Raw genomic sequence first — 27825 nt, 5'->3', positions numbered from 1 at the left:
CGGATCCGCCAGCGCCGGATGTAGATCATAGAGATTTCCGGCGGACCAGATGGTCGCCGGAGTCTCTATGATCGTTCGGAGATCAGGTGCAATGTTATGACGTCACGCCCGGCCTCTGCATTCAAAAAAAACGGCGCCGCCTCGGCTGGGAAGCGGTGATCGTTTTTTTTTTTTTTTTTATTTCAGGCTTCCCAGCCCAGAGGTGAGATGTGGGGTCTTATTGACCCCATATCTCACTATAAAGAGGACCGATCATGTCATATTCCTATTACAAGGGATGTTTACATTCCTTGTAATAGGAATAAAAGTGATCAAAAAAATTTTTTTTTTAAAAGTGTCAAAATAAAATTTTTTAAGTAAAATTAACAATAAAAAAAAAAAAAATTTTTTAAAGTGCCCCTGTCCCCGTGAGCTCGCACGCAGAAGCGAACGCATACGTAAGTCCCGCCCACATATGAAAACGGTGTTCAAACCACACATGTGAGGTATCGCCACGAACGTTAGAGCGAGAGCAATAATTTTGGCCCTAGACCTCCTCTGTAACACAAAACATGTAACCAGTAAAAAATTTTAAAGCGTCGCCTATGGGGATTTTTAAATACCAAAGTTTGGCGCCATTCCACGAGCGTGTGCAATTTTAAAGCGTGACATGTTAGGTATCTATTTACTCAGCGTAACTTCATCTTTCACACTATGCAAAAAAAATTGGCTAACTTTGCTGTTTTGTTTTTTTAAAGCATGAAACTGTTTTTATAAAAAAAAAAAAAAGCGTTTGAAAAATTGCTGCGCAAATACCGTGCAAGATAAAAAGTTGCAATGACCTCCATTGTATTCTCTATGGTCTCTGCTAAAAAATATATATATGTATAATGTTTGGGGGGGTTCTATGTAATTTTATAGCAAAGAAATGATGATTTTTGACATGTAGGAGCGAAGTGTCAGAATTGGCCTGGATGCGAAGTAGTTAAAAATTGCTGCTGCCACATCATGTGTACAGCCTTTTGAAGTTGTAATGTTAGCATTCGGGTGGGGGCCCAGGCCAGGAGGCAGTAAAACTGTGTCTCAGCCACATGTTTTTACCATCACTGGCCACCTGTGTAAAAGCGCACTAACAGTCATTCTGTGTACAAAGTCGGTTAGATTGGGAATCTTCTCCAAAATCTTCTACAAAAAAACGGAACATATTGACCACATCTGCATGTTTTATGTACTGAGCCTCAGTTGTGTGCACTGCTGCTTGGATGTTTCTTTTTTCACATTAAAGTTTATTTTTCTTATGTTTCTTATTTATTTTACTTTTTATTTTTACATTGTCCCTTTAAAAAAAAAATGTTTGGATCACTTTTATTCCTATTACAAGGAATATAAACATCCCTTGTAATAGAAAAAAAGCATGACAGGACCTCTAAGGTGAGATCTGGGGTCAAAAAGACCTCAATCTCACATTTACACTTAAATGCAATAAAAAGAAAAGTCCTAAAAAAAAATTCTCCCTTTTTTTAAGGCCGTTGGGCGGAAGTGAGCTTTGACGTTGCTTCCGTCATCCAATGGCATTGAGTCAAGTGGGGGCCATCAGTCCCTCACTCGACTTCCTGCCTCTCAGGGGATAGAATTGGCTCGTCTCCGCCGCTAGCAACTGATCCGGTAAGCAGTGGAGAGGACCAGGACGCAGCGGTTTGGGAACTCATTCTCACGTCCCTCGCTGAATCTTTTGTGCCACTCAAACACACGCCCGAGACAGGCTGTCATTCCCATAAGCTGTAGTAAGAATTTGAAAACATTCTGTTGCTGGTTTGTGCAATTTTACTAAAAATTTCAAATTGACATGTTCAGCTTTTAAACTTACCATTTTTTCGGCACACTACAGAAAACACAACCAAACTAAATGGCGACTCACAATCAACTGAACGTCATAGAGTGTTGCTGCTTGTCATGCAGGTTCAAACATGTTTAAGGTCACCACGCATGCAGTTCTAAATGGTTCTGACTGATTTGTTTACTAGGTGGGATCACAGTCTTGATATTTAATAGACACACCTTTTATATGTGACTTTGTCTTTATTAAATGATATGTGGATATCTTAAATGTATTCAGGGCCTTAGAGTACAGTGCATTTGGGAATTATTTACAGGGCTTCACTTTTTCCAAACGTTGTTATATTACAGCCTTATTCCAAAATAGATACAATTCATTTTTTTCCTCAAAATTCTACAAACAATACCCCATAGGGACAACATGAAAGAAGTTTGTTTGAAATGTTTGCAAATTTATTAAAAATAAAAAAGGAAAAAAATTCCATGTACATAAGTATTCACAGCCTTTGTTCAATAGTTTGTTGAAGCACCTTTTTCACCAATTACAGCCCCAAGTCTTTTTGAGTATGATGCTACAAGCTTGGCACACCTATTTTTGTGCAGTTTCTCCCATTCTTCTTTGCAGGACCTCTGAAGCTCCATCAGGTTGGATGAGGAGTGTCGGTGTACAGCCATTTTCAGATCTCTCCAGAGATGTTCAATAGGGTTCAAGTCTGGCCTTTGGCTGGGCCACTCAAGGACACTGAGTTGTCCCATAGCCGCTCCTTTGTTATCTTGGCTTTGTGCTTAGGGTCGTTGTCCTGTTGGAAGATGAACCTTCATCTCAGTCTGAGGTCCAGAGCGCTCTGGAGCAGGTTTTCATCAAAGCTATCTCTGTACATTGCTGCATTCATCTTTCCTTCTATCCTGACTAGTCTCCCAGTTCCTGCTGCTGCAAAACATCCCCATAGCATGATGCTGCCATCACCATGCTTCACTGTAGAGATGGTATTGCCCAGGTGATGAACGGTGCCTGGTTTCCTCTAGACATGATGCTTGCCATTCAGGCCAAAGAGTTCAATCTTTGTTTCATCAGAACAGAAAATTTTGTTTCTCGTGGTCTCGAGTCCTTCTGGTGGCTTTTGGCAAACACTTCAGGCGGGCTGTCATGTGCCTTTTACTGAGGAGTGGCTTTCATCTGGCCCCTCTACCATACAGGCCTGATTGGTGGAGTGCTGCAGAGATGGTTGTTCTTCTGGAAGGTTCTCCTCTCTCCACAGATGTTGGAGCTCTGTCAGAGTGACCATTGGGTTATTGATCACCTCCCTGACTAAGGCCCTTCTCTCCCAATTGCTCAGTTTGGCTGGGTGGCCCGCTCTTGGAAGAGCCCTGGTGGTTCCAAACTTCTTCCGTTTACGGATGATGGAGGCCACTGTGCTCATTGGGAACTTCAATGCTGCAGAAATGTTTCTGTACCCTTCCCCAGATCTGTGCCTCGATACAATCCTGTCTCTGAGGTCTACAGATAATTCCTTGGACTTCACGACTTCATGCACTGTTAACTGTGGGACCTTAAATAGACATGTGTGTGCCTTTCCAAATCATGTTCAATTAACTGAATTTACCACAGGTTAACTCCAATCAAGTTGTAGAAACATCTCAAGGATGATCAGTGGAAGCAGGATGCACCTGAGCTCAGTTTTGAGTGTCATGGCAAAGGCTGTGAATACTTATGTACAGGGTTCAAAATTTCAAGTCCTGAGCTACTAGCCAGGCTTTAAGAGTTACTCGCCACCAGTTACCCCACCCAACCCCTACCCTGCCCCGCCCCTAAACTCAAATTAAATTACAACGTAATTATAACCCCCAGCATTGGTGTCAGTGGATGCTATAATAACCTCCAAAACAGGTATCTGAGGCTGTGGTAATAACCCCCAGCATTGATGTCAGCGGATACATTAAAAACCCCCAGCCCTGGTGCCAGACGACATAATAACCCCCAACGCAGGTATTAGAGGATGCATTAGTAAATCCCAGCATTGAAGTCAGTGGACGCATTAACCACTTGCCGACCAGCCGCCGCAGTTGCACTGCGGCAGAATGGCACGGCTGAGCAAAGCGACGTTATGTAACATCGCTTCGCCCTGTGGCCACTATGGGTGCGCAGCCGGAGGCACGCACCCGCTGCTCATCCCTGGAGCCGATGCGATTGCGGCTGACACACAGAGAACCGGGATCTGTATGTGTAAACACACACTTTCCGGTTCTCTGAGGGGAGAAGAGACAGATCGTCTGTTCATACAGAGTATGAACAGCGATCTGTCATCTCCCCTACACAGTCCCCTCCCCCCTTCAGTTAGAATCACCTCCCAGGGAACACAATTAACCCCTTGATCGCCCCCTAGTGTTAACCCCTTCCATGCCAGTGACATTTTTACAGTAATCAATGCATTTTTATAGCACTAATCGCTGTATAAAAGCCAATGGTCCCAAAAATGTGTCAAAATAGTCCGATGTGTCCGCCATAATGTCGCAGTCCCGATAAAAATCGCAGATCGCCGCAATTACTAGTAAAAAAAAAAAAATTACAAATAAAAATGCCATAAAACTATCTCCTATTTTGTAGACGCTATAACTTTTGTGCAAACCAATCAATATACGCTTATTGTGATTTTTTCTTTTTTTACCAAAAATTATGTAGAAAAAATAGTTTTTTTTATATATTTTTGGGGGATATTTATTATAGCAAAAAGTAAAAAATATTGCGTTTTTTTTCAAAATTGTCGCTTTTTTTTTGGTTTATATCGCAAAAAATAAAAACCGCAGAGGTGATCAAAATACCACCAAAAGAAAGCTCTATTTGTGGGAAAAAAAGGACGTCAATTTTGTTTGGGTACAACGTTGCGCAATTGTCAGTTAAAGCGATGCAGCGCTGAATCGCAAAAAGTGCTCTGGTCATGAAGGGGGTAAAATATTCCGGGGTTGAAGCGGTTAAACACAGAAACCAAAATATACGGCAGATTACTAGTTTTCAAGATATGGTGGCTGCATTAGATTTCTATTTTTTTTTTCAGCTGGTGATTTTAGCAGTAGCACACTTCCTGTCCTAGAGGGACCATGTTCACTGACTATTGTATCTGTGGAGGAGCAGTGTAGTCACCCTAGGACAGGAAGTGTGTTAGAACAACAGAACACTAATCCCTTCTTCTCCATCTCCATAACATAGAGAGGGGGGTGGTTTTCTGTAGTCCACAGAGAAACCTGGGAATGATGCAAAGTGATAAGAGTGCAGTGCAGAACATTATTGGCTCGTAGCATTTCTGGCAGGATCAGCTGCCCTTCTAGAACAGATATAACAGAATTCTTTGAATAGTCTATATAATAGAACAAGAAAGAGCGTTTCTATACACTTCATTTAAAACACAGGAAAAGGGAAATTGGAAATTCCTATATTGGAGATTTTGGTGATAATGGGATGTTTCTGGAATGATCATATCAGTTCTTAGCATCACACCAATCTTCCATTATGTTGGGGCAGTCCCAGTATGGATGGGCATGTTCCATTTTCCTGACATACAGAATATTACAGGGATTGGAGAGTCCACATATGAGAACACCTTCCAGGTGCTATTGGGTCCAGATGGCTGATATATCAGGCCTTAGCATATGCATTGCCTCCTGCAATGAAGGTGGTCAGTTCCTCCAGGTTCTGGTATGTGCTGAGACTCTGCGTACTATCCAGGCATTCTGCAATATGAGGACACAGGTGAGTACATATCTTTATATAAAACCATCATCATATGATAAGACAGAATTATAGTATCTATCATAAATAGCAGAAGATATATGATTACCACATTGATAAAGTGATGGAAGCGTCATGCAAAAATTTGCATATTCCTTACACTGACATACATACAGTGGATATAAAAAGTCTACACACCCCTGTTGAAATGTCAGGTTTCTGTGATATAAAAAAATGAGACAAAGATAAATAATTTCAGAACTGTTTTCACTTTTAATGTTACCTATAAACTGTGCAACTCTGTTGAACAACAAACGGAAATCTTTTAGGTGGAGGGAAGTAAAAATAATAAACTAAAATAATATGGTTGCATAAGTGTGCACACCCTTTCACTAATACTTTGTTGAAGCACCTTTTGATTTTATTACAGCACTCAGTCTTTTTTGGTATGAGTCTATCAGCATGGCACATCTTGACTTGGCAATATTTGCCCACTCTTCTTCGCAAAAACACTCCACATCTGTCAGATTGCGAGGGCATCTCCTCTGCACAACCCTGTTCAGATCACCCCACAGATTTTCAAATCGGATTCAGGTCTGGGCTCTGGCTGGGCCATGCCAAAACCTTATTCTGCTTCTGGTGAAGCCATTACTTTGTTGATTTGGATGTATGCTTTGGATCGTTGTCATGCTGAAAGGTGAAGTTCCTCTTCATGTTCAGCTTTCTAGCAGAAGCCTGAAGGTTTTGTGCCAATATTGACTGGTATTTGGAACTGTTTATAATTCCCTCTACCTTGACTAAGGCCCCTGTTCCAGCTGAAGAAAAACAGCCCCAAAGCATGATGCTGCCACCAACATGTTTCACGGTGGGTATGGTGTTCTTTTGGTGATGTGTAGTGCTTCTTTTGAAATTATGGCCAAAAAGTTTAACCTTGGTTTCATCAGACCATAACACATTTTCCCACATGCTTTTGGGAGACTTCAGATGTGTTTTTGCAAAAATTTCGCTGGGCTTATATGTTTTTCTTCATAAGAAAAGGCTTCCATCTTGCCACTCTACCCCATAGCCCAGACATATGAAGGGTACGGGAGATTGCTGTCACATGTACCACACAGCCAGTACTTGCTAGATATTCCTTCAGCTCTTTTATTGTTGCTGTAGGCCTCTTGGCAGCCTCCCTGACCTGTTTTCTTCTTGTCTTTTCATCAATTTTGGAGGGACGTCCAGTTCTTGGTAATGTCGATGTTGTGCCATATTTTCTCCACTTGATGATGACTGTCTTCACTGTGTTCCATTGTATATCTAATGCCTTGGAAATTTTTTTGTACCCTTCTCCTCTGATCAGAGATCCCCCTGATGCTTTGGAAGCTCTCTGCGGACCATGGCTTTTGCTGTAGGATGTGACTAAGAAAATGTCAGGAAAGACCTACTAGAACAGCTGAACTTTATTTGGGGTTAATCAGATACACTTTAAATGATGGCAGTGTGTACTGACTCCTCTTTAACATGAGTTTAAATGGGATTGCATAATTCTGAACACAGCTACATCCCCAGGTATAAAGAGGGTGTGCACACTTATGCAACACCTTATTTTTACTTCCCCCCCTCTAAAAGATTTAAGTTTGTTTTTCAATTGAGTTGTACAGTTTATAGGTCACATTAGAGGTGGAAAAAGTTCTGAAATTATTTATCATTGCCTCATTTTTGTTTTACATTACAGAAACCTGACATTTTAACAGGGGTGTGTAGACTTTTTATATCCACTGTATATGAAGGAAAGATTTAATCCAAGGGCCCATTTGTACCTCTGCATTGTGGTAAAGCATGTAACATGCATTTCTGCATTGCTGCTTCATTAATATTGAAGGGCAGATATTAAAAAAACAAAAATACTGCTCCACAACTGCAAATCAAGCATTTGGCTGGTGGTTACATTCCCATTAACTTTAATAGGAGCATTGAACAAAAAGGCTGCAGGAGATTATTATTATTATTATTCAGGATTTATTTAGCGCCAACAGTTTACGCAGCACTTTACAATATAAAAAGGAGACGATACAGTTATAATACAATAAGATACAGGAGGATTAAGAGGGCCCTGCTCAGAGCTTACAATCTAATAGGTGAGGCAGGTGGTACAAAAGGTTGTAACTGTGGGGAATGAGCTGATGGAAGGGGTAAAAGATTAGTTAGAGACGTTATAGGCTTTCCTGAAGAGATGAGTTTTCAGGGATTGCCTGAAGGTAGCAAGAGTAGGGGATAGCCAGACAGGTGGAGGTAGCGAGTTCCAGAGGATGGGAGAGGCTCTGGAGAAATCCTGGAGATGAGCATGGGAGGAGGAGACGAGAGAGCTTGAGAGTAGGAGGTCTTGAGAAGAGCGGAGAGGAGGGTTTGGGTGATATTTGGAGACAAGATTGGTGATGTAGCTCGGGGCAGAGTTGTGAATGGCTTTGTATGTTGTGGTTAGTATTTTGAGCTTTATTCGCTGGGTGATTGGGAGCCAGTGTAGGGATTGGAGTAGAGGGTTGGCAGACACTGAGCGGTTGGTAAGGTGGAAAGGTCTGGCAGCAGCATTCATGATAGACTGAAGAGGGGATAGCCTATGGAGAGGCAGGCCAATGAGAAGGGAGTTGCAATAGTCAAGGCGAGAGATAACAAGGGAGTGAATGAGGAGCTTGGTGGTTTCATTTGTTAAAAAGGGGCGAATTTTAGAGATGTTACGGAGGTGAATTCTACAAACTTTTGACAACGATTGGATTTGAGGCTGAAATGACAAGTCAGAGTCTAGGATTACACCTAGTACCCTGGCGTGAGAGGAGGGACTGGTTGCATTGTTGATTTTGATGGAAATGTCGTGGAGGGGGGCACGGGCGGAGGGGAATATTAATAGCTCAGTTATAGAGAGATTTAGTTTAAGGAAGTGGTGAGACATCCATGCTGATATGTCAGTTAGTAAGTTAGTAATGCGAGAGGAGACTGAAGGAGTGAGGTGAGGAGTAGACAGATAGATTTGGGTGTCATCAACGTATAAGTGGTATTGGAAGTCGTGGGCGGTTATCAAGTGACCAAGGGAGGAGGTGTGGATAGAGAAGAGAAGGGGTCCAAGAAGAGAGCCTTGGGGGACCCCCACAGAAAGGGGCAATGGAGAGGAGGAGACAGAGTTGTAGGTAATACTAAAGGAGTGCTGTGATAAATAGGCAGAGAACCAGGATAGAGCAGAATCTCGGAGGCCAAGGGAATGTAGTTTATTGAGAAGGAGCGGGTGGTCAACAGTATCAAAGGCCGCAGAGAGGTCAAGTAGTAGGAGTATGGAGTACTGGCTGTTGGTTTTAGCAGTTAGTAAATCGTTAGTGAGTTTTAGTAAGGCAGTTTCTGTAGCGTGCTGCGAGCGAAAGCCAGACTGTAAGGGGTCAAGAAGGTTATTTTCACTGAGGTAGGAGCTAAGACAGTTGTAGACTAAGCGTTCTAGAAGTTTAGAGGTGAATGGGAGCAATGAGATGGGTCTTAAGTTGTTCAGGTTGGTGGGGTCCAGTGAGGGCTTTTTAAATATGGGAGTGATCTGCGCATGTTTTAGAGGGGAGGGGAAGGTGCCACTAGAGTATCAGCTCCGAGACGCAACAAAGAATGGAAAAAAGTGAAAATAAGTATTCTTTAGTTTTAACACATGGAAATTGTTTCTGATACACAGGGGGTGATTTACTGAAATTGGAGAGTGCAAAAGCATGCATGGTAGCCAATTAGCTTCTAACTTCAGCTTGTTCAATTAAGCTTTGACAAAAAAAATTGAAAGCTGAATGGTTTCTATGCAGAGCTGCACCAGATTTTGCACTCTCCAGTTTTAGTAAATAAACCCCATAGTGCTTTTCGAAAGCTAAATGTCATTCAGTTAGGGTGTACATCCACTTTAACCACTTGGTGCCCACACTATAGCCGAAAGACGGCTACAGCGCAAGCTTAAATGGCCGTGAGTATTTTGGGGTTTAGTTTTGATTTAATGTTCTATATTAATGGTGTTCAGGTCCCCAAATGTCCTGCTTCTGTTCCCCCTCATTACCTGACTCAGTGGTGGCATTCTCCCATGGTGCCGGTGTTATCTCTGTGGATAGGGAGAGCTGGATGTTCACCTCGTGACCTGGAACTACATTAAAGAGGTCATTTTTTTTCTCACAATATGACAAAAATCAGTTTAAAGTGGAACCCCAGCTATTTAAAAAAAAAACTAAATAAGTAACCCATGGTATAGTAGTAAAAAGCGTCTATCACTGCAATAATCAACTTCAATCCAGCACCGACCCCCACAAAGGATCTGCTCCTCCAGCTGATGGCGCTCCAGCCTCATTTAACCAACTTTATGTCATCCCCCGCTGTCACAGCTCTCCACACTAAGGGGGTGTCATCATGCAGGCCCAAGCTCAAGGTACTGCTGCAATGAAAGGTACTTACACTTAATTTTTATTAAATTAAGAAAAGTTAAAGTGAAAATGACCCAATTCCAGAATGCATTCACACCAACGCACCAAACACCGATTACATCGATTAGCTGTGGGAGGCAGCCCTATTGAAAGCAATGGGAGCTTGCTGGCTTTGGCAGCAAATTGCAGCCATTCGCATGTAATTGCTAATGCGGCAATTACGAGTGATCGGCCAGACTATATAGGGTTGTCACCCGTCTGGGATTCACCCAGACAATCCGGGTTTTGAATCATGTGTTCGGGTTTCAGATCGCCTGAAACCCAGATAAAATTACCCCCGCTAAACTACTGGCTTCCCTCTTCTCCTCTCCCACTGGCTGCGCTGCATGGGAATCTACAGGGTCTGCACTAAGTGCCTCTGACCCCCTCCCCCTGCCTCTCTAATTGCCACGCCCCTGTGTGCCTCCATCATCACTCTGATCCCTGTGTCACCCTCCCTCTTCCCCATCCGGCTTTCCTCCTCTCCTCTAATGCGGGAAGCAGCTGCTAATTTAAAGTGATATTAAAAGCAATTTTTTTTAAAGTAACAATTATGTCATACTTAACCTGCTCTGTGCAGTGGTTTCGCCCAGAGTATTTCCGATCCTCCTCTTCTCGGGTCCCTCCTTGAAGCTCTTGGCCCCTCCCTCCTGCCGACTGTGCCTCCAGAGCAAGCACCATGCTATGGGGGCAAGCATGTAATTGCTGCATGAGCGAATACACGTGATTGGCCACAAATTAGCTGTAGGATGCTCTCAATGGGACTCCCACAGCTAATCACCGGAAACTCCCTCTAGGGTTCTCACACGTAATTCGTGTCGGGTGCATTCGCAGGTGTCCATTCACCCTTACTAAACAGCTAATTTGGCGTTCCCCATTTAATCATAATTAAATTACAAATTGTAATTAAAAACTATGAATGGGAATGAGAATTGTAAGCAGGAACATATACAGATAAGATTATTTACAATACATGTACTGTACAGTGCCTTCAAAAAGTATTCATACCCCTTGAAATTTTCCACATTTTGTCATGTTACAACCAAAAACTTAAACGTATTTTATTGGGATTTTATGTGAAAGACCAACACAAAGTGGCACATCATTGTGAAGTGAAAGGAAAATGATAAATGGTTTTCAAAATTTTTTACAAGTGTGGCGTGCATTTGTATTCAGCCCCCGGAGTCAATACTCTGTAGAGCCAAATGAAGGTAACAGAACAACTCTGGACAGCCGCACTCCAATGAAGAAAATTTTCTTGTGCCTTTTATTGTGAACACAGGATCATACTGTACAAACCACAGAAAAGCAATACAGGCCAACGCGTTTCACACTGCCAAGAGTACTTACTCATAGCTAACAATCACTAAAAAGATTAACAAATATATACTGTTTAATGACACACCTGACTAGATAATTGACCAAGTAATGGGCTGGAACACCCTTCCAAAAAGGTCAGGCTAATCACATGAGGTCTAGACACACGTCACCAAACTATCAATCCATCTCAGACCGACTCAGTGATTGTATAGTGTGTAGACAAATATAAGTGAATGTGCAAAAAAGAAAAGTAAAAAATAATGATAATAAAGAGTGTTACTATATGTGTATAAACATGTGATGAACTGAAATGAAATGAATATAAAAAAACTGATCAATTGTACGGAAACAATAATAATAAAATCAAGTTCCCACTGAAAGATCAGGTAAATATGCATAAATATATATAAATAATAAAGTGAATCATAGTAATATCCATATTCAGATGTATAAATGTGTGGATACATATTGTTGTGATAATGTGAAAAAAATAAAAAATAATATATGAATAATATATGGAATAACTGGTGAACAGTTTCACAGTAATTATGTGAATAATAAAAAATAAATATCTTATAATGAATGAGTATACTTAAGAATGAAATATGTATTGTATAGACTGATATTCCATGTCTAATGTGTGAAAAAAAAAAAAAGAAAAAGAAGAAAACAAACAAAGTGATAATCATTCATTACTGATAGTTTTTAAAGAATAAAAGATTCCGATTGATGACGATAAAGAGTCCTTATAACCCACTAGTAAAACATATATATACATACATACATACATATATACATACATACACAAGTATGCGGGATGATCCTGGATGTTGGTGGAGTTTAAAAATCTCGTGACTATAACCTTACATCTACGCAGAGGTAATATCATCCATGGGCGATCCCACTCCCATTGCCTGTGGTGGATGGTGTAACGATCTCGTCCCGTGTCTATCTTGCTGTGTATGTGGTAACCAGTGGGGTCGCTAGGGGGTGGCTTTTGGGGCTATAGCCCCGAGTCTCTGCAGGGGTCCCCAAGGGGAGGGGGGGCTCTCTGGGGACCCTGATGTAAGTAGGGGGGCTCTCTGGGGACCCTGATGCAAGGTGGAGGCTCTCTGGGGACCCTGATTTTAAGGGGGAGGCTCTCTGCGGACCCTGATTTTAAGGGGGAGGCTCTCTGCGGACCCTGATTTTAAGAGGAAGGCTCTCTGGGGACCCTAATGTAAGGGGGGCTCTCTGGGGACCCTGATGTAAGTAGGGGGGCTCTCCGGGCACCCTGATGCAAGGGGGAGGCTCTCTGGGGACCCTGATTTTAAGGGGGAGGCTCTCTTTGGACCCTGATTTTAAGGGGAAGGCTCTCTGGGGACCCTGATTTTAAGGGGAAGGCTCTCTGGGGACCCTGATTTTAAGGGGAAGGCTCTCTGGGGACCCTGATTTTAAGGGGAAGGCTCTCTGGGGACCCTAATGTAAGGGGAAGGCTCTCTGGGGACCCTAATGTAAGGGGGGCTCTCTGGGGACCCTGATGTAAGTAGGGGGGCTCTCTGGGGACCCTGATGCAAGGGGGAGGCTCTCTGGGGACCCTGGTTTTAAGGGGAAGGCTCTCTGGGGACCCTAATATAAGGGGGGCTCTCTGGGGACCTTGATGCAAGGGGGAGGCTCTCTGGGGACTCTGATGTAAGGGGGGCTCTCTGGGGACCCTGATGTAAGGGGGGCTTTCTGGGGATACACACACACACGTATATTACTGTATATACATGTGTATGCCCGCCCAAGCGTATGACTTTCTTTATTACGCTGCTATGGGCTCTAGCCCCTGATCTTTTGTAGACCTAGCAACGCCCCTGGTGGTAACTAAGAGCCCTTGCACACTGGGGCGGGGGGCGGCGTCGGCGGTAAAACGCCGCTATTATTAGCGGCGTTTTACCGTCGGTATGCGGCCGCTAGCGGGGCGGTTTTACCCCCGCTAGCGGCCAAGAAAGGGTTAAATACCACCGCAAAGCGCCTCTGCAGAGGCGCTTTGCCGGCGGTATAGCCGCGCCATCCCATTGATTTCAATGGGCAGGAGCGGTATACACACCGCTCCTTCACCGCTCCGAAGATGCTGCTGGCAGGACTTTTTTTACCGTCCTGCCAGCGCATCGCTCCAGTGTGCAAGCCCTCGGGGCTTTCACACTGGAATACAAGCAGCGGCACTTTCGGGGTGGTTTGCAGGCGCTATTATTAGCGCAATAGCGCCTGCAAACCGCCCCAGTGTGCAAGGGCTCTAAACCATAAATGTGAAAAAGGGGAAGCAGATAGAACAAATGGAACTGCAATCAATAAAGAAAAGAGCCCTCTAGGATGGATAGATCGAACAGTGAAGGTCGAGGCCTCAATGTGTGGAAAAAGATATACAAATACTTTTACACATAAATAAATGTGAACATAAAAATGAACATAAAAAAACGGGGAATAAAAGCTCTTAATGTGACACTGCGCTATAGATAAGCGTAGGACACGTTATCATCACAAAAAGGAAATAAGGAAACAATTGTTGTGTCCATCAACATAGTATAATATACACAAATTAAATGTAAACATATGAATATACGATAAAAAACATTTGCACATAAATAAATGTTAATATTGTGTCTACTAAGGCGATCAAACCCTCTGGTATTCATACTCAAGAAAGCTGACATACACATGTAGTAAATAGTAGCCTGGTGAGGCTTTGTATGTCAGGGTATATCGCATATAATTGAAGTTTCTGAAGAAAAAAGGGGAGAGAAAATATCACATTAAAAGGGGCGAGGGATGACTGCCTATAAATGAAAAGGATTCAAGTGGGTGGGATACCGGCTGGGATAGTTCTGGATATGCGGAGCAGGAAGCAGTTGCTAAACAATGTAGTAGATCGGGGTGCGCCCGCACATTTTTCTGGACTGACCTGGGAGGATTGCAGGAGTCAAGATAGGCAGGAGAGGCCTGGTACTTCTAACATCCACATACAAGGTGTTTTCCAGAGAGGCACCTGTCAGTTCATTAAGGGAAGAGGATATAACTACTGATAAAGGAACCAAAGATTAAGAGGCAACTCATACTTCCTGGAGTCATAGACTGTAAATATTGCAAGTTCTTTTCTAACATGCTACAAGGAGAAGATTAAAGTTTATGTTCAAATGTTACTGGACTGTCTGCTGATGTTATTCATGCAGGGGAGGAAGAACGGAGAGCCACTGACAGAAAGGTATGAACTAACAGCAGCTCCCAAGGAAGTAGTGCGCTACATGTATATAAAAGGACACAGTAAATAAGCAAGATACATAGGTGGATACATGACTTTACAATAGCCAAGTCAACAATGCTAGTAATGCTGTAAATGATAACTATAGCCATTAGAAAGTGTAAGATGACACAATATTTATATCTGGGTATATATATATATATATATATATATATATATATATATATATATATATATATATATATATATATACACAGGCAGCAACAATGTTCCAATCCAAACATATCTCTCCACCGCTCAACATGATGTGATAAACCTATGTAAAAAAACCTGTGGAAACTGATGATAAACAATCGTTGCATAGATGCACGTCATGGACTTTTAAGCATGCCTACACCAACTAATCTCCCGAATTAATGAAATGACCTGCGGTTTCTCTTAAATAATTCTAAGAAAGAAAGGTAAGTACGTAAATGCATGTGAATGGATAAAAGTCCTTATCCCGGAAAAATGTATGAAATACCAAAATGAAATTGGTCATAAGAAACAATCAAATGAAAAAAAAAAAAAAATGAAGCATGAAAAGGAAAACAAAAAATTTTTCAAATCAAATCCTAATAGTCAAATCTTGATGTTAATCATAATAGTGGGACACGAAGTTTAAGCCTGATGGAATTCTTGTGTTTAAAGAGAATATCCAGTATACTTCGTGCTTGCAAAGTATCTGGAATCTGTCCCCCCCTCTTTTGGGGGTGACAATTCTCTCAATGCCCTGTATGGAAAGGCTAGTAACGTCTTTATGATGTATAAGATTCCAATGTTTGGCTACATTAGTTGACCTATTTTTCTCTATGTCATACATATGCAGTCGATCTTTTAATCGACGTGTGATGCGTCCCACATATTGAATGTGACAGATCTCACAAGTAATCAAGTATACCAAAAATTGGGTGTTGCAATTAATAAAGGAGAAAATATTGAAGGATTGACCATTGACACAGGACTGGACACATTTACTCTTTTTTATATGGCAACGATAGTTGCAACCCTTTTTACCACATTTGAAGTTACCCCTAAAGTGCAACCAATTAGACCCCGACTGTTCAGTGGAAAACAGACTGGGCGAAAGGGAACCACCTAATGAGGTGCTCTATAGGAAACAATACATACGGGGACTTACTACCTCTTGGGAGAATTTTGTTGTAAATGGGGTCATTATGCAGAATTGGGAGATACTTGGTGACTATATTTTTTATTTTGGTAAATTTCAAACTGTACGGTGTAGAAAAAATTGGAGCAATGTTAGGAGACGATGAGAGTTTGTGGTTTCTATGCTTGTTCACCTTCCTATTCTTATCCTGAAGTAGTGAGTCTCTGGGGACAGCGCTGGCTGCAACAAAGGCTCTATTGACCAATTTATCAGAATAACCCCTGTCTCTAAAGCACTGAATCATATCACTGGCTTCATATTGAAAACCCTCAGGTGTGCTACATAGACGCTTCAACCTGAGGAATTGTCCATATGGTACACCTCTAATGGTATGGCTTGGATGGGCAGAGTCTGCTCTCAACAATGTATTACCCGCAGTGGGTTTTCTGAAAAGGCCAGTATGAACTACCCCATTTATCCCTGTTAGTCTTATGTCTAGAAATTCTGTAGTGTTCACTAGGGATGAGCTTCGAGTTCGAGTCGAACCCATGTTCGACTCAAACATTGCATGTTCAACCGCTTGGCGAATATCTAACGTTATGGGCGCTTCGCGCCTAATTCGAGTGGCGCGTCACGGCCCATAATTCACTACGGCATCGCAGTGCATTGCTGGCTGATGATTGCCCAAGCATGCACTATGACCTGCATGCTTGGCCAATCACAGCGCCGTCTGTACAGAGAGCCGTAATTGGCCAAAGCCAGGGTGGCTTTGGCCAATTATGGCTCAGGGGGTTTAGTACACGCCCCACACTATATAAGGGTGCCTGCGTGGCGGCCTTGTGTAGTGTGTTGCGGCGGCGGCGGAGAGATAGACAGAGAGACACAGTGTCATTTGATTTAAGTTAGATAGAGTAGGCAAGCGAGTCAGTTAGCTGCACTTACAGTGTATTGTGTATATATAAATATGCATCCTAGCTGTTGTGTATATATATATATATATATATATATATACACACACACTGTATTCAGTTTAGCTAGATCCGTTCCTGTTATTCTCTTCCTACTGGTGTTTTTACAGTATTTACAGCTACCTAAAGAAAATTGCTGGTGTTCTTCTGATCCTATTAGTCCTATTAGCTACAGTATGTACAGTTAGTGTAGTGCGTCCTCTGCACAGTGTGCACCTAAAGCTACCTGAAGACAATTGCTGGTGTTCTCATACTAATAATACTACAGGCAGGCAGTTGATTCTGCTAGCTGCAGTATCAGTATATATATACATCCCAGCTTTGTGCAGCTACATCTCACTGCAGTCCATTAGTATGCCTGGAAGGCCAACAAGGAGAGGCAGACAGTCACAAGCCAATATAAGAGGGCAAGCAGACTGTCTAGAGGCAACAGTGCTGGTCGTGAAGACGGTGCATCCTCATCAGCACGTGGCTGTGGGACACGCTTGTCCTTTTCTTCGGCAGCTGGCCGTGTTGAGCCCCAACATGCCGAAGACTTGGTAGAGTGGATGACCAAGCCGTCCTCATCCTCCTTATCCTCTCTCACCCAGGCTCAGGGTACTTTGTCTGGCAAAGCAGCTGCCAACGTGGCCTCTTCCCTCGGCTCAATGGCATCAGTCACTCCTTTCCTAGCCCCACCATGTCCTCCTGAGGAGTCCCCCGAACTGTTTGACCACAGTGTTGGGTACATGCTCCAGGAGGATGCCCAGCATTTTGAAGGCTCCGATGATGGTACCCAGCTAGAGGTAGGCAGTAACGTGAGCCCAGAGAGAGGGGGTGCCCAAGAAGGACATCAATCTGGCAGTCATGTTCCTCCAGCTGCAGCATACTGCTAGCTTTGCTCCAGTGATGAGGAGGGAGGGGATGATGAGGTCACTGACTCCACGTGGGTGCCTGATAGGAGAGAGGAGGAGGAGGCAGGATGCCCTCCAGGGGCCAGCTTAAGGGCAGCACATCGACAGCATCACACCACAGAGCTCTGCATGTGCAGGGCGCTGCTATCTCTGCGCGTTATACCAAAAGTTCTTTGGTGTGGGCCCTTTTTGAGACGAGTGCATCAGATCCCACCACTGCTATTTGCAACATATGTCTCAAGTGTATCTCGCGTGGCTAAAACATCACCCGCTTGGGCACCACAAGCTTGACCAGACACATGTCGACCTGCCATGCAGTTCGTTGGCAAGCGTACCTAAAAGACCCACACCAAAGAACAAACCGGACCTCTCCTTGCTCCTCATCAGCTGGGATCTCCAACCCCACTATACCTTCAGTCCTCTCTGAAACCTACACTGAGAGGAATGAAGGTGTAGAATTAGGTGTGTCACAGCCAAGTACTTGCGGGCAATCTGCTATCGGTACACCGACGTCAGATTGTACCAGGCAAATTTCCCTGCCCCAGCTGCTGCACCGCCATAAGAAGTTCGCTCCCAGCCATTCACATGCCCAGCGGTTGAATGCTAGCTTGGCTAAATTGCTAGCACTTCAACTGCTGCCTTTTCAGTTGGTAGACTCTGCCCCCTTCTGTGAGTTTGTGGAATATGCGGTTCCTCAGTGGCAGGTTCCCAAATGCCACTTTTTCTCATGGAAGGCGATTCCGGCTCTCTACCGGCATGTGGAAGGCAATGTCTTGGCCTCGCTGGACAGGGCGGTCAGCGGTGAGGTGCATATTACCACTGACTCATGGTCCAGCAGGCATGGACAGAGATGTTACCTATCTTTCACCGCACACTGGGTAACTCTTCTGGCAGCTGGGAAGGACGCAGGACAGGGTGCAGTAGTGTTGGAGGTTGTTCCGCCACCACGCCTCCAAAATTCTACTAGTGGTGATTCTGCCACACTTCTCTCCTCCACCCCCTCCTCTTCTTCTTCCTCCATGGCCTCTTCCTGGGCTGATTTGTCCTCGGAACCAGCGGTGCTCCGTAGTCGTTCAAGGGGCTAAGAAAGCACGCAGGCAAAAAGATGCCATGTGGTGCTTGAGCTGGTGTGCTTGGGGGACATGAGCCACACTGGGGAAGAGATTCTGTCAGCTCTGCAAGGGCAGGTTCAGAGGTGGTTGACGCCACGCCAGCTTAAGGCAGGTATGGTGGTTTGAGACAATGGAACCAACCTCCCCTCCGCCCTCCGACAGGGACAACTGACCCATGTGCCCTGTTTGGCTCATGTCCTTAACTTGGTGGTGCAGCGGTTCTTGGGCAGATACCTGGGCTTACAGGATGTCCTGAGGCATGCCAGCAAAGTCTGTGTGCATTTCCGCAGGCCATATAATGCCAGTGCTTGGCTGGCTGACCTCCAAAAGGAATTTAACCTGCCCAACAACCGCCTAATCTGTGACATGCCCACCAGGTGGAACTCAACATTGGCCATGCTGCAGTGGCTGCACACGCAGCAGAGGGCCATCAATGAGTACCTATGCAACTATGGCACCAGGACAGGGTCAGGGGACCTTGTTTTTTTTCCCCACGCCAGTGGGCTATGATCAGGGATGCATGCACTGTCCTGTCACCATTTGAGGAGGCCACGAGGATGGTGAGCAGTGACAGTGCATGCATCAGTGACACTGTCCCTCTTTTCCACCTGTTGGAGCACACGCTGCGTGGAATAATGGACAGGGCACTTGAGGCAGAACAGAGGGAGGAAGAGGAGGGCTTCCTTACCTCTTAAGGCCCCCTTTATCCAGACCGTGTTCCTGCGTGCCCACCGATCACACAGGAAGAGGACGAAAAGGAGGAGGATTGTGTCAGCATGGAGGTGGAGCCTGGCACTCAGCATCAGCAGCAGTCTTCAAGAGATCATTTACAGTCCGAAGAAACCCATGGACTTGTACGTGGCTGGGAGGAGGAGGCTGCAGATCATGTCATCCTTAGATGATAGGACTCCTGACCGAATGCCTCAGCAAACCTACGCTGCATGGCCTCCCTGATCCTGCAAAACCTGCGGAAGGATCCTCATATTCGTGGTATCAAGGGGAAGGATGATTACTGGCTGGCAACCCTCCTTGATCCATGTTACAAGGGTAAGGTTGCGGACCTTATCTTGCCGTCACAGAGGGAGCAGGGGATGAAACATCTTCGGGAGGCCTTGCAGAAAAGTTTGTGCAACGCGTTTCCAGAGCTTAGGAGGTTACAATTTCCTGGTCCTCCTGGACATTGTGTTGCTGAGGCTTCGGTCAGTCAGAAGGAGTGGTGGAGAAGGTGACCGTCTGCGTTCAGACAATTTTTTAGTCCGCAGCCCCAAGGTCTGATCGGTTCCAGCAACCATTGCCAGCGTCTGATTCACATGGTGCAGGATTACCTAGGGGCAAGATCAGACTTGGACACCTTTCCCACCAACTTGAGGAAGGATCACTGGCCAGAGCTTGCACAGTATTCAATTGAGCTACTGGCCTGTCCTGCATCCAGCGTTCTTTCGGAATGCACATTCAGTGCTGCTGGAGGCTTTGTAACCGATCACAGGGTGCGCCTGCCCACCGAATCAATCGATCGGCTGACCTTCATAAAAATGAATCAGTCTTGGATCACCAGCTACCAAGCACCTGATGCTGATGTAACCGATTGATTTTTTTTTTAATGTGAGATCCCTTCAAGACTGCCTATGCTGATGCTGAATGACTATCCTGTTATGCTGAGTGACAATCCTCTTCCTCCTCAATTTTCATGCTGATAGCTTGTAAGAACATTTTTGGTTCTGGGTACCGCCACCAGTGGCCAAGGCCCAATTTTTTAATGGACTGGGGGGTGGGGTGCAAACAAGACAGAGACTGTAGGTTTGTTGTTAAGTAGAATCTGTTTGTAATTTTGAACTGGTACATTTTTAAATTGTAGCTCCAGCCAAAAAAATCTATTTTTAAGCTTTATGGAAAACATAGGGACGGGTTATCACCCCTGTGACATTTGTTTTGCTGTCTGTGCTCCTCTTCAGAAGATTTCACCTCACTTTTTGTCCCAATGACAAATGTTGAAAATTTGGGGTTTAGTGAAACAAGGATTGGTGATAAAGCATCAGTGTAAAGGAGAAAAGTTTTCCCATATTAACTCTTACAGGAGAGAATTTCCCTTCCTAGGGGTAGATTTCATCTTACTTCCTGTTGTCTCCTTTAGTTTGCAAGTAGGAGTCGTTTATAAGTTGGATGTTTGAAAGTAGGGGCCTGCCCTATATACTCAGCAGAAATTTGGGCCTTAGGTGTTGTTGTGGCCACAACACTGTAAGCCCTCACAGGGCCCTGCTGTGAAATATTAGATCAAGAATTGTAATTACATGCCCCTGTTGAACAGGGGCAGAAAAATTGGGCCTTTGGTGGTGGTAGTGGTGCTGGTGCCACAACACTGTAAGTCCTCACAGTTACACTTGGTGGGCGCAGAAACGGGCTCTGCTGTGAAATATTACATCAAGAATTCTAATTACATGTCCCTGTTGAACAGGGGCTGAAAAATTGGGCCTTAGGCACTGGTGCTGATGCCACAACACTGCAACCCCTCACAGATACTCTAGCTGGAGCGCAGGAACTAGCCCTGCTGCAAAGAATTGCATCAAAAATTGTAATTACACGTGCCTGTTAAACAGGGGCTGAAAAATTGGGCCTTAGGCACTGGTGCCACAACACTGCAACCCCTCACAGATACTCTAGTTGGAGCGCAGGAACTAGCCCTGCTGCAAAGAATTGCATCAAAAATTGTAATTACACGCCCCTGTTAAACAGTGGCTGAAAAATTGGGCCGTATGCACTGGTGCTGGTGCCAGAACACTGCAACCCCTCACAGATACTCTAGTTGGAGCGCAGGAACTAGCCCTGCTGCAAAGAATTGCATAAAAAATTGTAATTACATGCCCCTGTTAAACAGGGGCTAAAAAATTGGGCCTTAGGCATTGGTGGCGGCGCCCAGAACCAAAAATGTTCTTACAAGCTATCAGCATGATCATTGAGGAGGAACAGGATAATTACTCAGCATAACAGGATAGTCACTCAGCATGAGCATAGGCAGTCTTTGAAGGGATCTGACATTTTAAAAAAAATTATTCGGTTACATCAGCATCAGGTGCTTGGTAGCTGGTGGGGATCCAAGACTGATTCATTTTTATGAAGGTCAGTCGATCGACCGAGTCGGTGGACAGACGCACCCTGTGATCGGTTACAAAGCCTCCAGCAGCACTGAATGTGCGTTCTGAAAGAACGCTGGATGCAGGACAGGCCAGTAGCTCAATTGCATACTGTGCAAACTCTGGCCAGTGATCCATCCTCAAGACCCAGTAACCCAGAGGATTTTCAGTGGGAAAGGTGTCCAAGTGAGATCTTGCCCCTAGGTATTCCTGCACCATGTAAAACAGACACTGGCGATGGTTGCTGGAACCGATCATATCTTGGGGCTGCGGACTAAAAAATTGTCTGAACGCAACGGTCAGACGGCCACCTTCTCCACTGCTCCTTCTTTGACTGACCAAAGCCTCAGCAACACGTTGTCCAGAAACAGGAGTTTGTAGCCTCCCAGTCTCTGGGAACGCGTTAAACAGACCTTTCTGCAAGGCCTCCCGAAGATGTTTCATCCTCTGCTCCCTCTGCGACGGATAAGGTCCGCAACCTTACCCTTGTAACGGGGATCAAGGAGAGTTGCCAGCCAGTATTGTTCCTTCTCCTTGATACCACGAATACGAGGATCCTTCCGCAGGCTTTGCAGGATCAGGGAGGCCATGAAGCGTAGGTTTGCTGAAGCATTCAGTCCGGAGTCCTCTGGGTCACTAAGGACGACATGATCCGCAGCCACCTCCTCCCAGCCACGTACAAGTCTATGCATTTCTTGGGACTGTAAATGATCCCTTAAAGACTGATGCTGAGTGCCAGGTTCCACCTCCATACTGACACAATCCTCCTCCTCCTCTGCCTGTGTGATCGGCGGGCACGCAGGAACACTGTCTGGATAAAGGGGGCCTTGAGAGCTAAGGAAGTCCTCCTCTTCCTGCCTCTGTTCTGTCTCTAGTGCCCTGTCCATTATTCCATGGCAGCATGTGCTCCAACAGGTGGACAAGGGGGACAGTGTCACTGATGCATGCACTGTCACTGCTCACCATCCTCGTGGCCTCCTCAAATGGTGACAGGACAGTGCATGCATCCCTGATCATGGCCCACTGGCATGGGGAAAAAAAACAAGCTCCCCTGACCCTGTCCTGGTGCCATAGTCGCACAGGTACTCATTGATGGCCCTCTGCTGCGTGTGCAGCCGCTGCAGCATGGCCAACGTTGAGTTCCACCTGGTGGGCATGTCACAGATTAGGCGGTTCTTGGGCAGGTTAAATTCCTTTTGGAGGTCTGCCAGCCGAGCACTGGCATTATATGACCGGCGGAAATGCACACAGACTTTCCTGGCCTGCCTCAGGACATCCTGTAAGCCCGGGTACCTGCCCAAGAACCACTGCACCACCAAGTTAAGGACATGAGCCAAACAGGGCACATGGGTCATTTGTCCCTGTCGGAGGGCGGAGAGGAGGTTGGTGCCATTGTCGCAAACCACCATTCCTGCCTTAAGTTGGCGTGGCATCAACCACCTCTGAACCTGCCCCTGCAGAGCTGACAGAACCTCTGCCCCAGTGTGGCTAATGTCCCTCAAGCACACCAGCTCAAGCACCGCATGGCATCTTTTGGCCTGCATACTTGCGTAGCCCCTTGAACGCCTACGGAGCACCGCTGGTTCCGAGGACAAAGCACAGGAAGAGGCAATGGAGGAAGAAGAAGAGGAGGGGGTGGAGGAGAGAGGTGTGTCAGAATCATTAGTAGTGGCATTTTGTAGGCGTGGTGGCGGAACAACCTCCAACACTACTGCACCTTGTCCGGCATCATTCCCAGCTGCCAGCAGAGTCACCCAATGCACCCTGAAACTTAGGTAATGTCCCTGTCCATGCCTGCTGGACCATAAATCAGTGGTAATATGCACCTTACCGCTGACCGCCCTGTCCAGCAGGGCATGGACATTGCCTTCCACATGCCGGTAGAGAGCCGGAATCGCCTTCTGTGAGAAAAAGTGGCGTTTGGGTACCTGCCACTGAGGAACCGCACATTCCACAAACTCACAGAAGGGGGCAGAGTCTACCAACTGAAAAGGTAGCAGTTGAAGTGCTAGCAATTTTGCCAAGCTGGCATTCAACCGCTGGGCATGTGGATGGCTGGGAGCGAACTTCTTTCGGCGGTGCAGCAGCTGGGCAGGGAAATTTGCCTTGTACAATCTGACGTCGGTGTACGGAAAGCAGATTGCTCACAAGTACTTGGCTGTGACACACTGTGCAGGTCTCAGAGAGGACTGAAGGTATAGTGGGGTTGGAGATCTCAGCTGATGAGGAGCAAGAAGAGGTCCTATTTGTTCTTTGGTGTGGGTCTTTTAGGTACGCTTGCCAACGAACTACATGGCAGGTCAACATGTCTAGTCAAGCATGTGGTGCCCAAGCGGGAGATGTTTTGGCCACGCGAGATACGCTTGAGACATATGTTGCAAATAGCAGTGGCGCGATCTGATGCACTCGTCTCAAAAAAGGCCCACGCCAAAGAACTTTTGGAATAACGCGCAGAGACAGCAGTGCCCTGCACATGCGGAGCTTTGCGGTGTGATGCAGTCAGTGTGCTGCCCTTAGGCTGGCCCCTGGAGGGTATCCTGCCTCGTTGGTGATGTGCCTCCTCCTCTCTCCTATCAGGCACCCACGTTGAGTCAGTGACCTCATCATCCCCTCCCTCCTCATCACTGGAGCAAACCTGGCAGTATGCTGCAGCAGAGGGAGCATGACTTCCAGATTGCTGTCCTTCTTGGGCACCCCCTCTGTCCATGCTCACGTTACTGCCTTCATCTAGCTCAGTATCATCGTCAGAGCCTTCTAAACGCTGGGCATCCTCCTGGAGCATGTACCCAACACTGCGGTCAAACAGTTTGAGGGACTCCTCAGGAGGACATGGTGGGGCTAGGGAAGGAGTCACTGATGTCATTGAGCCGAGGGAAGAGGCCGCGTTGGCAGCTGCTTTGCCAGACAATGTACCCTGAGCATGGGTGAGAGAGGATGAGGAGGATGAGGACGGCTTGGTCATCCACTCTACCAAGTCTTCCGTATGTTACGGCTCAACGCGGCCAGCTGCCGAAAAAAAGGCCAAGCGTGTCACACGGCCACATGCTGATGAGGATGCACCGTGTCCATGACCAGCTATGTTGCCTCTAGACACAGAGCCTGCTTGCCCTCCTTTATTGGCTTGTGACTGTCTGCCTCTCCTTGTTGGCCTTCCAGACATACTAATGGCCTGCAGTGAGATGTAGCTGCACTAAGCTGGGATATATTATATATATATATATATATATATATATATATATATATATATATATATATATATATATATATATATATACTGATACTGCAGCTAGCAAAATCAACTGCCTGCCTGTAGTATGAGAACACCACTAATCTTCTACATAGAAGAAAAAAGAGAATAAAAAAGAGAAAAAAAAGAAAGAAGAAAAAAAAAAAAGCGCCTCTGAGTGCAGGTATTTATTGCTGACAATAATAAGTTATCCACACTTACAGTAAGGTAAGGAGAAGACCGGTTACAAAATGGGACATGACTGCCGTGACAATCTCAGCGTCCATGGTATGGATCCGGCGTGATGAGCGGTGAAGGATGGTCTCGATCCTCCACGGGAGGAAGCAAACAAGCCGCTGCGCTGGATGACAGTCTCGTAATCCTAAACGAGGGCGTGTGACGTCACAGAAGTGAAGAGAACCACAACGCGTTTCTGAGCTTGCGCGAATGCTTCACCATCCCTCACCGCTCATCACGCCGGATCCATACCATGGACGCTGAGATTGTCACGGAAGTAATTTCCCATTTTGTAACCTTACCTTACTGTAAGTGTGGATAACTTATTATTGTCAGCAATAAATACCTGCACTCAGAGGCGCTTTTTTCTCTTTTCTCTTTTATGGTTATATGGAGAGCTGACTCTGCTCACTCGGAAAAGCCTGCTCTCAGCGCTGGTCACAGACTATAGACATTCCAGTTAGAGACATTTCAACCTTGCTTTATTTTGCCCTTATCTCCTTAATACAAGTTTACTGCCATCCACGGCTGTAGCTATGGACTATTAATGAGACTGTCTTGCAGCTACAACTAGATTGTTACATTTTACTATTGATTGTATCATCTTGCAGTCTTGTCCATATTTGTTTTTTGGTCCATTGATCGAATTTACATCATTTTTAATACTGTACCCTCTAATTCTGTCCTGAGCGCTTGCACGCATTTGTTATATATCTACTAATCTTCTACAGGTAGCTTTAGCTGAACACTGTGCAGAGGTCGCACTACACTAACTTGTAGCTTTAGCTGAACACTGTGCAGAGGACGCACTACACCAACATTAAAATAATAGCTGCCTGCGGTAGTGATAGGATCAGGAAAACACCACCAACCTTCTACAGGTAGCTTTAGCTGAACACTGTTTTGAGGACGCACTACACTCACGTGTAAATAATGTAGCTGCCTGCGGTAGTGATAGGATCAGGAAAACACCACCAACCTTCTACAGGTAGCTTTAGCTGAACACTGTGCAGCGGTCACACTACACTAACGTGTAAATAATTTAGCTGCCTGTGGTAGTGATAGGATCAGGAAAACACCACCAATCTTCTACAGGTAGCTTTAGCTGAACACTGTGCAGAGGTCGCACTACACTAACGTGTAAATAATGTAGCTACCTGCGGTAGTGATAACATCAGGAAAACACCACCAACCTTCTACAGGTAGCTTTAGCTGAACACTGTGCAGAGGTCGCACTACATTAACTTGTAGCTTTAGCTGAACACTGTGCACTACACTAACTTGTAGCTTTTGCTGAACACTGTTCAGAGGATGCACTACACTAACTTGTAGCTTTAGCTGAACACTGTGCAGAGGTCGCACTACACTAACTTGTAGCTTTAGCTGAACACTGTGAAGAGGACGCACTACACTAACTTGTAGCTTTAGCTGAACACTGTGCAGAGGTCGCACTACACTAACTTGTAGCTTTAGCTGAACACTGTGAGGAGGACGCACTACACTAACTTGTAGCTTTAGCTGAACACTGTGCAGAGGTTGCACTACACTAACTTGTAGCTTTAGCTGAACACTGTGCAGAGGTCGCACTACACTAACTTGTAGCTTTAGCTGAACACTGTGAAGAGGACGCACTACACTAACTTGTAGCTTTAGCTGAACACTGTTCAGAGGATGCACTACACTAACTTGTAGCTTTAGCTGAACACTGTGCAGAGGTCGCACTACACTAACTTGTAGCTTTAGCTGAACACTGTGAGGAGGACGCACTACACTAACTTGTAGCTTTAGCTGAACACTGTGCAGAGGTTGCACTACACTAACTTGTAGCTTTAGCTGAACACTGTGCACTACACTAACTTGTAGCTTTAGCTGAACATTGTTCAGAGGACGCACTACACTAACTTGTAGCTTTAGCTGAACACTGTGAGGAGGACGCACTACACTAACTTGTAGCTTTAGCTGAACACTGTGCAGAGGTCGCACTACACTAACTTGTAGCTTTAGCTGAACACTGTGCACTACACTAACTTGTAGCTTTAGCTGAACACTGTTCAGAGGATGCACTACACTAACTTGTAGCTTTAGCTGAACACTGTGCACTACACTAACTTGTAGCTTTAGCTGAACACTGTTCAGAGGATGCACTACACTAACTTGTAGCTTTAGCTGAACACTATGCAGAGGTCGCACTACACTAACTTGTAGCTTTAGCTGAACACTGTGAGGAGGACGCACTACACTAACTTGTAGCTTTAGCTGAACACTGTGCAGAGGTCGCACTACTCTAACTTGTAGCTTTAGCTGAACACTGTGCACTACACTAACTTGTAGCTTTAGCTGAACATTGTTCAGAGGACGCACTACACTAACTTGTAGCTTTAGCTGAACACTGTGAGGAGGACACACTACACTAACTGTAAATAGTGTAGCTGCCTGACTGTGGTACTAATAGGATCAGAAGAACACCAGCAATTTTCTTCAGGGAGCTGTACTGTAACAACACCTGCCTGCCTGTCAGTAGGAAGATAATAACAGGAAAGGATCTAGCTAAACTGAATACAGTGTATATATATATATA

General features: G+C 45.1%; 1 protein-coding gene across 3 annotated transcripts in view; it reads right to left on the bottom strand.

Annotated features, from left to right (window-relative positions):
* Nucleotides 1–1986: 1986 nt before the first annotated feature.
* The window catches only part of LOC141126873 (uncharacterized), a 36420-nt gene continuing 10581 nt past the window's right edge, over nucleotides 1987–27825 (bottom strand). For 2 of the 3 annotated variants that reach the window (XM_073612893.1, XM_073612894.1), the window contains exons 6-8: nucleotides 14237–14320; nucleotides 9594–9677; nucleotides 1987–5541 (exon numbers count right to left, since the gene is read on the bottom strand). In XM_073612893.1, coding sequence (XP_073468994.1) covers nucleotides 5447–5541; nucleotides 9594–9677; nucleotides 14237–14320 — 263 coding nt within the window. In that variant the 3' untranslated portion in view covers nucleotides 1987–5446. The remainder of the gene's footprint in view (nucleotides 5542–9593; nucleotides 9678–14236; nucleotides 14321–27825) is intronic. The other variant, XM_073612895.1, reaches the window with a different exon arrangement.

This window comes from Aquarana catesbeiana, linkage group LG02 (assembly GCF_042186555.1).
Source record: "Aquarana catesbeiana isolate 2022-GZ linkage group LG02, ASM4218655v1, whole genome shotgun sequence".
NCBI lineage: Eukaryota > Metazoa > Chordata > Amphibia > Anura > Ranidae > Aquarana > Aquarana catesbeiana.
Note: the sequence above shows the minus strand (reverse complement) of the source record. Positions and strands in the feature narration are given on the sequence as shown.